Source organism: Chlamydotis macqueenii, chromosome 26 (genome assembly GCF_036417535.1).
Source record: "Chlamydotis macqueenii isolate bChlMac1 chromosome 26, bChlMac1.mat, whole genome shotgun sequence".
Lineage (NCBI taxonomy): Eukaryota > Metazoa > Chordata > Aves > Otidiformes > Otididae > Chlamydotis > Chlamydotis macqueenii.
The window spans coordinates 2,191,751-2,203,650 of NC_141581.1; the positions used below are offsets into that span (position 1 = coordinate 2,191,751).

Consider the following 11,900-nt stretch of genomic DNA (forward strand, 5'->3'; position numbering starts at 1 on the left):
TGATTTCAGACTGCATTTCTACCCGCTCTTCCAACCTTTCCAGCTCATGCTTCTCTGCCCTCCCTCTCTGCCCCTGCCCATTTGGGTGCGCAGATATAAACCCTCCAGCCAATATGTTTCCTTTGGGGAAGGTTTACCTGGAGGGTGCACATGGCTCCTGTCTCATCCCAACACTTTTCCTAGAGACGGAGTGAGGGCATTTCCTGGCAGGTGCTCCCGGTGAGCTCACTCTGTGGGAACTCCTTCAGAGCTAGAGCGGTGGGACAGGTTACTGCTCCAGCTTTGCTAGAAACCTTGGAGCTCCCGAAGCTTCGCCTCATCGCATGGGAGCAGTGCTGGTCTGTCTCAAGGGAACACAGGTAAGCCAGGCTGGGATGAGCCAGCAGCAAGCCAGCAGTCGCTGGGCACTCTGGTTGCTGCTTCAATTTTTCTATTCCGTTTTTCTTCTTCCATCTTGTGTCTCCTCCATCCCTTCACCAACTCTCAACTGAGGTCTAGTCAGCTAGGAGATGGGATTTACCATCTTGGGTCTGATGGTTTTTCACCCTACGCAACTACTTGCATCGCTGTAAGAGCATAATGCAGAGCACCAGGGATCAGGAGAGAGTCACCGCGGTGTGAACGAGCACATGGAAATCCAGGATCGTGCAGAGTCAGACCTCAAACCAATCTGCTTGCCATCTATTTTATTTTTCTTCTGTAGCTGTGATCTCACCTGCTCTGGGGAACCAGCCAGCCTGGATTAAAGGGAGGGCATCGTTAACTGGCAGTTGTAATTGAACAGTGGAGGTTTATCCACAAGTCAGTTTATCTGGTTGGAGTAGGAGGTTACAGAAGAGCTTGTTTGCGTTAGTGCCACACTCGTGTGTTTTCTCCCTTTGAACTTCTTGGGAAGAGAAGCAGAGGAAGCTGTGGTAGCTTCACACCACTGCTCACCTACCATAACTGCTGAACTCAGTGGTGCTGCTCAGCTGACACCGGTGTAAACAGGGACGTGACTGTTTCTCCGCAAAAATGTGATCAACTGATGAGTGGTTTTAAGACAGACTTCCCTTCCCCACGTTAGACTCAAAGCTGAAAGGATTTTCAAAGAAAAGAAAGTTCTGTTTTCCACCCCTTACCACCATCGCCTCCGGAGCTCAGAGATGCTGCTGAAGCGCTTGGTGTCACCCCGCTGCCCGCGCATTCTGCAGACCTGGAGAAGCGCAGCTGGATGGGTTACTGCAACACTGCATCCAGGGACTTAACTGCTTGGCTCCAGGGAATTTCTGTGGCTCTTGTGTACCAAGAGGGGTTGGATGGTGCTTCCAAACACCTCTACAGTTGGCACCCATCCCTAACTGTCTATCAGCTTCTAAAGTAGCTCCAAAGTCTCAAGGATTTGAAACAAAACATGCCAAATAGGAAACCTGACCAGAACTTTTACTTTTTCAAATGAATAAAAGAGGGCTGAGAAATGATGCTTACACTGAGGACAGGAAAGTCTTTAGCATGAGGAAGAAAAATAGGCAAAACGTTAGATTTTTTTTTTAGAATCCCACTTGTAACTGCAGCTTCTGGGCACTGCCAGAGGCCAGGCTGGGGGACGTGGCAGCAGGAAGCCCACTCGAGGTGTGAAGCTCTGATGCCTTTTGCTGGGATACCAGGACTGGCTCTGCATGGAAATGCATTCAAAGTGAAATCGCTGCCAGCGAAGAGGCACCTCCCAAGACCTTTGCTCAGCCCTGCCAAGGACTCCGGTAATATCCACGCTCTGTGCCGGTGCTCCAGGGCTAAGCTCATAAAAGGTGAGCTCCAGCCCTCAGGAAGATGCTGAGAAACAACTAACAAGAACAGAGCCAATGAGCAATAAACCCTGAGAGTCGTCCACTCCCAGAAGGTCGCTCACAGTCCATAGAGTACAGGGGAGTCCTCTTGGCAGAAAGATCTGAGTCATAAAGAAAGCTAAGAGAAGGGAGAAGACAGGGTGACAAGGACAGGGCTGAAATGGGGAAGCATTGCGTGGCAGCGATGACCCCTGATGAAAGATGTTAACGCCATGGATGGGGCTGTGGCGACCATTCCCAAGCTCAGAGTTCAAGAACATTACAAGGGCAACTCGTCACTCCCGTGTTGTGGGGAGAGAGAAGGAAATATTCCACAACACGATGCGTGCTGGGAAGAGGATGAAGCTTTCATAGCAGGGTAAGGATGCTGCACTTGAGCAGGCTGCTGCCACACAAGCGTGCGTGTGTGCAAGGGGCAGGCAGGCAGCACGCGCTTCTCCCCTTTCCCTTTGGGCGTGCAGCACACTCCTTCCCCACGTGCAAAATTAACCCGCTCCTCTCCCTTTTGCAAAGGTGGCCCGACAATGCCGAGCATATTTTCCTACCAGAGTGCCGAAGTCGACTGGTGCGAAGGCAACTTTGAGCGCTCGAAGGTCATTGCGGAGTACTACAACACTGTGAGTGCGGGTACATCCGAAGGGTGGGCTGGGGTGCGAAGGCGGCCGGCTCCAGGCACCCAGGAGCTGCTTTTGGGAGATGAGATGGGACAACCTTGCTTTCTCTCCTGCTCGCTCCCTTGAACTTCCTGCTGTTGGAGGGTGCTGGTATGGGGAACATTTTCTAAGCTTCAGATAAATTGTGGGACTTTTATTGCTTACAACAGCCAATTGCTCACTAAATGAGCTGAGGTCAGGGGTCCTTCTGGCACGCGTGGGGCTAAGTTCCCAGTGAGAAAACTCTGGCAGTGCTCCTTAGCCCAGATTTGTGAGATCCTGTTATACCAGTCCTGCAGCTCTCCTGCCAAGTGGGGTAAGTCCCACACAAGGCTGATATATTCCAGCTAAATGTACAGGAGTGGCGAAAGGAGAGACAGCACTTGCATGAACCGTGTCAGGCAGGTTGGGAAGCCGCAACTCAAGGCAGAGAAAAACTGACGCGTGAGGCAGTTTCACCTCGTATGATCCTGTATAATTCAGGCTCCATCTGCCACCAGTCCCTTGAATGCAGCTTCCTGGCTTAAGCACGGCTCGAAGCACCCGAATCTGTCTGCAGAGGACTCGGAGGATAACTAGTCTCTCCAAGGAAGTCCTACCTCAGTGCAATAACAGGCTACCAGGGGAGGCATGTGGATTTACAACCTTCCAAAGCCCTTGTTTACAACTTTTAGCAATTACTGTCTAACACTAGAAGTTCTTGTTCTCATGGAAATGTCTCTTCCTCTTTTTTAAAAGCATTTCCTGCTTTTAATAAATTGCCTATAATAACAATAATTCCCTCACACGAGTCCCGCGGCTCCCTGGCTCTAATTGCGCAGCCAGGGTCTCAGAGGAGGGATGCTCAGGCTGCGTATAGCCACTTCTCTTCGAGACAGTTAACAAATAAAGATCTGTCAGTCCAGACCAAATCCTGCTTCCCTCTGGGATCCAACTGAGTACGTTGTGCAGTTGCCTGTTTACTGGCACTGCATCCCCGCTAGATGGGCTCGGAGCTGCAGAGCAAGGCGTAACCAGAAAGGAGGCACAGAAATCACTTATATTCAAACATTTATATATACAGGGCAAATGTAGGTGGAAATGCCAAATGCCTCTGCGTTTTGGAGTGTCACTGGCAACACTAGGAAGGGGCTGATTCCCACAAACAATAGGAAATCTGAAAGTTCCGATTTTAATCGGAATTAATTGGGGGAGATAAATTTGCCCAATCTCCTAGTTTAATCTATAGGCAGCATTTTTCAAATGCGTCTTTGGAGCTGATCCCATTTTCACAAGGAACCTGATTTACACCCAGCCCGTCAAAGTGGCTCAGGATGCTTAACACACCAAGAGGTATCTCAGGAACTCTCCAAAAACATGTCTAACTTCTCCGCGGCACACTGCCAGATACCACTTGATGTGGCCAGATGCATAACTGTCTTTCTTTGGACTCAAAGCCCTCTAATTCCCATAAAACATTAACTCCCAGCTGCCTAGGTTGCTTTGTGTCCCAGGTTTCTAAATTATGCAGCTATTCCTGAAAGTCTTACCCCAGTGCCCAGTTCTGGACTGAGGTCCCTACTAGCCACAGCCATCTCCCACGTTTCCATACTACACCACCCTCAAGGCACCGGGCTTGTCAGGATGAATTTGCACTCAGTAGGACCGAGAAGCTTTCCTCCAGGAGAGGAAAACTTCTCCAACGCATGTTTCCACACAGATGCAAACTAGTGTGATACCGACAAACACAGAGAGATGTGGGCAGAGCAAACCCTGCAGGATTTTTCCCAGTGATTAAACCAGCCCTTGTTCTTTTTTATATGAGAACACAGGGCACCTCTTTCCCAGTAGAAAATAAGCTTTTTTTTGGTTCCTGTACTGATCTCCTTCTTGCCAGGCTTGCTTTTACCAGTCCGCAACGCTCAGCAGAGTGCCTGTGCAGGCAGAGGGTACCACTTCCACAGTTTCGGTCTGAAGATGCAATTCCCATTTAGAGAAAGCAGCAGAGATCTAAACTTGCCTTGACAGCTGCCTGCATCAGGGCTGGCATGCGATCTCCTGTTCAAACAAGGGGAGAGAAAACAGCAAACTCTCCTAAAAACTGCTGCTGTCTGAGCATCTGACAACAGCCCCAAAGGCTGCACCACGCTCAGGGCCAGACCTGGCAACCAAAAGTGGTCAGGAGCATCACTTAACCTGGGCATCACCCCTTCATCAGTCTGCACGCTGGCCAGCACTGCCTGGTTCTCATCCAGCAGCACTGAGGGAGCCTCTTCACCCTCTGGGCTACCCCTGGCAGGATCAGGCTTCTTGGGATGGCCCCTAAAGAAAGGACTATAGGAGCTGGACCAGATCGAGATCTCTAGCTACCCCTGCTAGCTGGCAGCAGGTCGCAGATCCAGCTGGGGCTCCGGGCACTATCTCAGATGCGATCCCAACAGCCTGGATCTTCTCTTCTTTTCTCTCCTCCATTCATTCATTTCCCATATTCAGACTGCTTCCTCCCTGTGGCAGGCTTTATGGGCCTTATCTCACTGGTCTGCCTTGTGATAATTATATAAATATTGACTTCAGCATTACTTTGCCAGAGTTTTAGGCTAACTGGGAATCCAGCCGGCTCCTGCCCAAGACTCCTGCACCACTAAATCAGCAGGGCTTCCTAAGGGAGCATCCTTTTCAATGTCTTCTTCCCAACACTGCCTGGGGCTCAAGCAGGGTAGTTTGGTGCCAGCAGCAGCAATGTGGTGCTGACAATTGCTCTGTGCCAGCCGCACTCTCTCCCAGGTCTGCTTGGGCTGGATGCTTTTTATGAGAAATAAACACCAAGGGTACGAGCAAAGAATGTAAACAGTATCTTTAAGTACCTAATAATACATGGTGGCTCATGATTGGATGCAGTTCAGCAACAAAGCACTAACTATTTATAGTGACTCAGTGACCCAGAAATTTACTGTCTTCTGGCTGTTTATAGGAGAACAGTATTGTGCTACACGAGGGTCATCAGTCAGGGACTTGTCTTTCTACCCTCATTTCTTTCCTGAAATGACCAATCCAGGATGCTGGTAATGACACCCAAATCCCCAGCAGCCTCTCCAGCAAAGCAGCAGGAGCTCTGGCACTGCCGTATATCCAGAGCTGCTGGATGCTTCATCCATCGGTGGAGATAAGCTCAACTGCAGGTGCAAATTGCATAATTATGCCCAGAGAAGCCCTCACTTTCAGAGTGTCAGAGCTGTGGCGTGCGCCCCAGCCCTCCGCATGAGCTCAGGAACCCCACAGCATCACAGACGCATCGCTCTCTCGTTTTGGAGGCTTGTTCTACCCTCTCATGGATGGAGACGCAAATGGGTTCTCTGCAGGTCTCTCTCTCCACCTTAGATTGCAAAGTGCGGAGTTGCACAAGCCCTGGGGCCTTTCTCATGATCCTGCTAATGCAGCAGGATTAGAACCATGTCACTGATCCCAGTTTCACTTTTCTCTTAGTGAAAGAAGCAAACACCAGTATAGGCGGGCTTGGCTTAGGCAGCTGGAGCAAGAACTCACACTTGTTAGGAAGTAGGACATCACTGTGAGCTCACACAGTGCAAAACCACAGGGCTGAGTCACTCTCACAGGTCAAATCACACCTCAGCCCCATCACCACTCTCTTATCTCCCTGGCATCCTGGGCAGAGGAAGCTGCTGCCTCCTGGCCAGTATGACCCAGCTAGGCATGAGTAGAAGCCATGCTGGGGGAACTCAGCAAGAGCAGAGACTCTGGAAAAACTTCCTAATGGGAGTACCGGGAGCAAAACCCTCCTAACCACATTTGAGATGGAGCTTGCCACATCCTAAAGGGAAGACATAGGACAGCACTAACAAATCAGGGCTTGGGTTCGACGAGTGATGAAAACACACAGATGTGGGTTTGTAGCAGCTCTCCCCAGAGCTCGGCCATTAGCTGCTCTGAAAGGAATCACTCTATCTTTTCGACCCTATTGGCACAGCTCCCCTGATTATCCCTCCCCTCTGATATCTGATCTTGCACATCTCATACTGAATTAATGAAGTGGTAACGTTGCTATCATGTAATTAATGGCACTGTCGCAATGCCCGCTGCAGCAGGGATTCAGCCCTCTCTGTACGCAATCTCAGATTCCTGCGTTTCCTCACTGTGATGTGCACGCTGGCACTTGCATGCTGCTGCCTTTTCTGCAAGCACTTTCTCTCTTCTTGCTCTCCCTCCTTGTCCTCCAAAAGCCTCTTTAACCATTTCACAGGAAAAGAAACGCTTGCCACACAGTTGCCACTTTAACACACGGTTTGGTTTCTCGATCATTTCCGAACAGTTTGACCTCAAGCGTGCAAGTGGGACCAGCACTTCTCTTTCCATAGCTGGGATGGGGACAGGCCCGGATCTGGCTCTAAGCGCCTACAGAAAACCAATACACTTGGCCTGAGAATTGCTGTTAACGGGAGCATCAACTTGTTTCATGAAAGCCTTAGTGAAATTCAAGATTAATCTCCAGGTGTTAAAGGGAATAGAGACCTTACACGAAGCATGAATTGTGTTTCCCTCTGGAATGGTGTGTTTCACATCTACGACAACATCCCTGTGATTTGCAGCCCTGTTACCATAAACTTAGATCCCTCGGGACATCACAAGCCGGGCCTCGATTCTGCATTTACCTGGTGCGTGCAAGGGCTGCTGGTGGGTGAGACTCCAGCTGTGGAGGTCAGATTCCAGGCCTGGGGCCTGGGTCAGCGTCTAGCTGGAAGATGAAAGGAAAAGGATTGTCAGGGTGAGATAAAAGTCACCTCAGTGGCTTGCCAAATGGCATTTTAGCAGATGGCTCTGTCCTGCTCTTCCAAAGCCCCAAATTGCCGTCTGGCAGGTAAAATGTAGCACCACAGTCCCAATGTTTCATGCGTGAGATTTTTCCCGCGATATCCCTTTACGGATTTTGCAAAATCAAGTGAAAAAACCAGGGTAAGAACCCAGAGAGGATAGGGATTATTTCAAACTTCATTCCCCTGTAGCTGCAGCGTGGAGCTGGCCTCATCCAGCAGACAGGTCCAGGCTTTGGGCATTTGCTGCTCCTCCCCAGCTCCCCCACTTTGCCCATCAGCATCTGCCGTGCCCCACAGCACTGTCACCTCCAACCAGCCCAGGCTGAGCCCCAGCGCCATCCCCTCCTCGCCGGACAAACCAAAGCCTGCCAACGCAGCAGTCGCGAGGTACGTTTGACCGAGGTTTATGACTTCATGTAATTACCAGTGTCCAGACTACCTCCCCGCTCCAGGCCAGATGGCTGTGCACGTGACACTACAGGATGTCATCCCAATCCTGCCCATTCCCACCCACCAACGTCCTGCTTGTCCTGCTGCTCTCCGCCACAACCACTCCCAGTAAATGATGGTTTTCCTGACTGGCCTAGCTCCTCACGCCCACCCAGCCCCTCACAGGGGGCTGGCTGCTGGCTGAAAGGGGCAAAAGACATCCAGAGAATTTTGGGCAGGTCTGAGTTGACAGGAGAGGGAGACGACTGCGAACAGAAGAGCTTTGGCAGCTACAGGGGAATGAAGTTTGAAGACACTGGGCAGCTGAAGCTCAACCATCACTCCAAAGGGGCACACCAGCTTACTCTGGGCTTGCTGGCCCCACAGATCCCTGCAGGGAGAGCAAAGATGTCTGTAGCCATTGCTGTCACAGCAAGAGCTGTCCTTCCAGTTCCACCCTCGCTTCTGGAGAAACGCCTCCGCCCTCTCCCTGTGCCAAGAGTAATACCTGCCTCCACGCGATGCTTTCCACTAGAGATCAGTATCCTCTTCACACATGGAGATACGGAGGCACATGGTGGGATGGGACTCGCCCAAGATCATGCAATAAGCTGAATGTGCCTCTTGTTTTTCAGATCAGCAATGTAAGCTTCTTTGTCCTTTCTCCTGCCCTGCTCTACCTGAACCGGCAGTACTGTCAGCAGCGTGCCTTGCCCTTGTATTTCATCTCTGCCCTGCTCCTCTGCGTAGGTGGGTGTCAAGGTTGTGAGAAGACCAGGCAGGCTGCCAGAGAACCCAACTGCTCATTCATGATACCTCTGGAGGCTGGTTCTCAGTGGCCGAAGCACAGGGGCAAGCTGGGGTGGGCAACCGAGCAGCCGCATCTGTTTGAAGTCCTGCAGCTCATGGCTCCTGCTGGCTGTGGATGCATGGCTTCCAGCCCAGGAGAGACTCGTGGTGCTGTGTGGACTGACTCACTCAAGTCTCCATTGACGGCAAGGTCCATGCCCTGCCCTTCAGAAATGGTGTGACTTTAGGAAAGGCCCCTAGAATTTCCCAGGCTAGACAGGCTTCTGCGAGCGGGGAGCTTTGCTGACACAGGTTGTCCTTGCTCCTTGCAGGTATCTTCTCCGTGTACTTTCACATGACCTTGAGCTATGTGGGACAACTCTTGGATGAACTCTCCATCCTCTGGACGCTGGCAGTGGCTTATTCCTTTTGGTACCCGAAGATTTACTTCCCCAGGTGCATCAAGAGCAGGTATGACTCAGAGGCTGCAGGCTCTGAGGGGAGGGATGGGACATCGACAACGACATCTGGGACCCACACACCCTCCCCCAGCCCCCAGCCAGCTCTCCTGTAAGGGGTCAGCATTGAGGTTACTGCAGTTTGCTTTGGGACCAGACCTTCCATCCCTCAGTGGTGGATGTGCTGACAGAGGAAGAGTAAGAAACCCTCCCATGGGGAAGGGCTATGCTGGGCTCCTGCCGACTGGAGCTGCTTGTCTTTATGAAACTGCAGAGGAAACTTTGCATGGAGAATTTAAAATTAATTAGGAAATGAAACATTCCTGAGCACTGCCATTCAATTACCCATGCTGTTAAACTGTTGTGGCATCCCCTGCCATCCACAGAGATGAAGGCTGATGGGGTTTCCCACAGGACAAGCTGATCCAAGTGAACACCCCACATTTCCAAGGTTGTTTACAGGAGGGCCAGCTGGGCTAGAGGAGCTCAGCAGAAAAGATACTGGGTGAGCATGGATCAGCAGAAACAGGAACCCTGCAGGGCTTTGCTCAAAGGATGGTCCCATCCTGGCAGGCTTGCTGGAGCCCTCTGAGCCAGCCCAGTTAGAAGCCCTGCAAGGGTCTGCTCCAAGACTGTTCTTCCCATGCCAAAGAGGAGGTCACCAGGAGTTCACTGTGGAGACATGGCTGGGGGAGAGGGGAAGAGACTTGAGAAGGGATTTGCATGTGAAAGGCCGCTCTGAGCCCTATTGTTGTTCAGTCAGCCCAAATCTGCATGTTTACAGGCTCAAGTCCCTGCCCACCACTGCTGCAACTCCTGCTTTGCAGCCCTTCCCCGTTTGGAGTTCATCTCTGGCATCACCATAAAAATGCACAAGCTACCTTCTGGGCTGTGTTCCCCGCTCTGTCATGGACTAACTGGGGGGCTTCGGGCAAAGCACAGATATAAACAGATACCTCAGCCTTCCTGCCAGGACTTCAGCAGAGGCTGAGGTCAGCCATGTGCAAACAGATTGGAGATGCTGGAGATGGGTTTCCTCTCTCAGGCAATGAGCAGGACCTCTCCCATCTTTATCCTTCCATACTGTGAACTTGGGGGGCACTGACACTGACTCCCAACTCTCTTTAGGAAGCATTTCTTCTGGTTGACTGGTGTCACCACTGTGATCAGTACCTTGATGTCCTTCATCAAACCAGCATTCAATGCCTACGGGCTCAACTGCATCGCCTTCCACCTGCTGTACCTGACATGGCGTGAGCTGAAAAAGTAAGGAGGGGGCTGAGAGGGTTTATCTGCAGGTCCATTGCATGCTCCTGGTAGGATCACACCTGGCAGTGACTCTGTGCACAACAGTGAATCATCAGCCATGTGTTGGACTATCAGCTCTGCAAAGAATTGGGGCAGCCTGGGAGGGACTGGGAAGAGGCACAGGCAGGACTGTGGGCAGTGTGATACAAGAAGGCCATCTGGCCCAGGTGCCAGGCAGAATGGGGACAATCCATGGGACAAGCGTATCTCCTCCTCCCCATCTGCCATCTCTGCAGCTCTTTCCCCTTTGTGGGGGATTTGGGAACCAGTGTGGGGTTAGAAGAATGCACCAGGATCTGGGGAGAAAGATAAGAGTGCCTTGGCATCTCTTAGCATCATCCTCACCCACAGAAAGTCAGAAACCCTTTCTACAGAGCCACACTTCTCCAGTCCTTGTGGTCTGAAGAATACTCTCCAGAAGAAACCCGCTGGGTTTTGCCCTGTTGCTTTACCATTTGCAGACAGGACCTAGCCCTCTTTAAAACTCACTTTCCTTCCAACACGGTACTCTGCTCCCTCTCCCGCACTGTCTTCCAGGTGCAACGACAAAAGGGTTCACCGGATGGCTGCAGTCATGGTGGTGTGGTGGGTCCTGGCCATCAGCAGCTGGATAAGCGACAGGTGGTTCTGCGGGCTCTGGCAGGCGATCAGCTTCCCCTACTTGCACAGCTTCTGGTAAGGGCTCTGGCGCAGAGGCAGGCACCCCAGCCCAAACATTTCGGGGGCTGAAGAAGCTGAGGAGAAATGGCAGCAGGGATGTGATACTCGACCAGGGAGCTGGCACATCTCTACCCAACCCCTTTCCTCTGTTGCTATTGATGCTGCTCCTCACCCTGGCCCCAGCCCAAGGATTTGGTTCTAATCACTGCTTAGTATCCCTTACTTCCTCTGCACCAGCCAAATTGTGTTTTGCAAATGAAATTGTTCTAAAAGTCCCTCCAGGTAAGCAGCTTGCTTTCAAAGGGCTGCATCTGCTCCCAGGAAGCTGCGTGAAGTGCAATGTTCTTTGAGTTATTTTAATAGCCAAATTGAGAGCCAGTGATTTGCTTGGGCAAGGCATTTCATCGCCTGGCCAAATGTGGCTGTAAGTGCTGCACGTAGCACGCGTTCTCAGATTCATCCTCACAAATCACTGGGATGACTGAGACAGGCACTCAGTGCTGCTGGGCTAGGCCTGGTGAGGTGGAGTGGACGGTTTGGTTTGGGGCTTAAGTTCCCTATATCACCCCATCCCCTCTGTGCAAGGAATTGCCCCAGTTCCCGCTCACAGAGGAAGGAGGAATCCTAGAGTCCCTGGAGGACTCGCACTCCCTGCAGCACTCATCATGGGACTGCGACCTTTGCCGTTGCCGTGCCCCTTGGCTCTAACTTCATGGTGGCAATGCCAGCTGCTACAAGGTGCAGGAGGAGCAGATGGAGTTACCCCTGTTCAACAAATATCTTTTTTGTTTCTTTCTCAGGCATGTGCTGATAGCCATGTCTCTCCTGTACTGCTGCCCACTGGTCATGTATTTTGACGTCGTCTACGAGTTGCCATCGTTCAAGCCAAAGCTAGGATATTGGCCCAGTGACTCTTGGCCTGTCGTGGTGCCTTACGTTGCCCTGGAGGAACCCCACAAGCAGTGCTAG

General features: G+C 51.5%; 1 protein-coding gene across 1 annotated transcript; it reads left to right on the top strand.

The window, feature by feature from the left end:
* Positions 1–2,335: 2,335 nt before the first annotated feature.
* Positions 2,336–11,900, top strand: ACER1 (alkaline ceramidase 1). The gene is made up of 6 exons (XM_010123911.2): positions 2,336–2,443; positions 8,352–8,466; positions 8,838–8,976; positions 10,092–10,229; positions 10,809–10,946; positions 11,732–11,900. Exons 1-6 carry the CDS (start codon positions 2,351–2,353, stop codon positions 11,898–11,900), a joined length of 792 nt encoding a protein of 263 aa, XP_010122213.1. The 5' UTR covers positions 2,336–2,350.

Bases quoted from the DNA above. Each gene is read 5' to 3' on its own strand.
- ACER1 (XM_010123911.2), top strand. From the start codon at position 2,351: ATGCCGAGCATATTTTCCTACCAGAGTGCCGAAGTCGACTGGTGCGAA. The intron at 8,977-10,091 runs GTATGACTCAGA...AACTCTCTTTAG, and splicing joins CCCAGGTGCATCAAGAGCAG to GAAGCATTTCTTCTGGTTGA. The intron at 10,230-10,808 runs GTAAGGAGGGGG...ACTGTCTTCCAG, and splicing joins ACATGGCGTGAGCTGAAAAA to GTGCAACGACAAAAGGGTTC.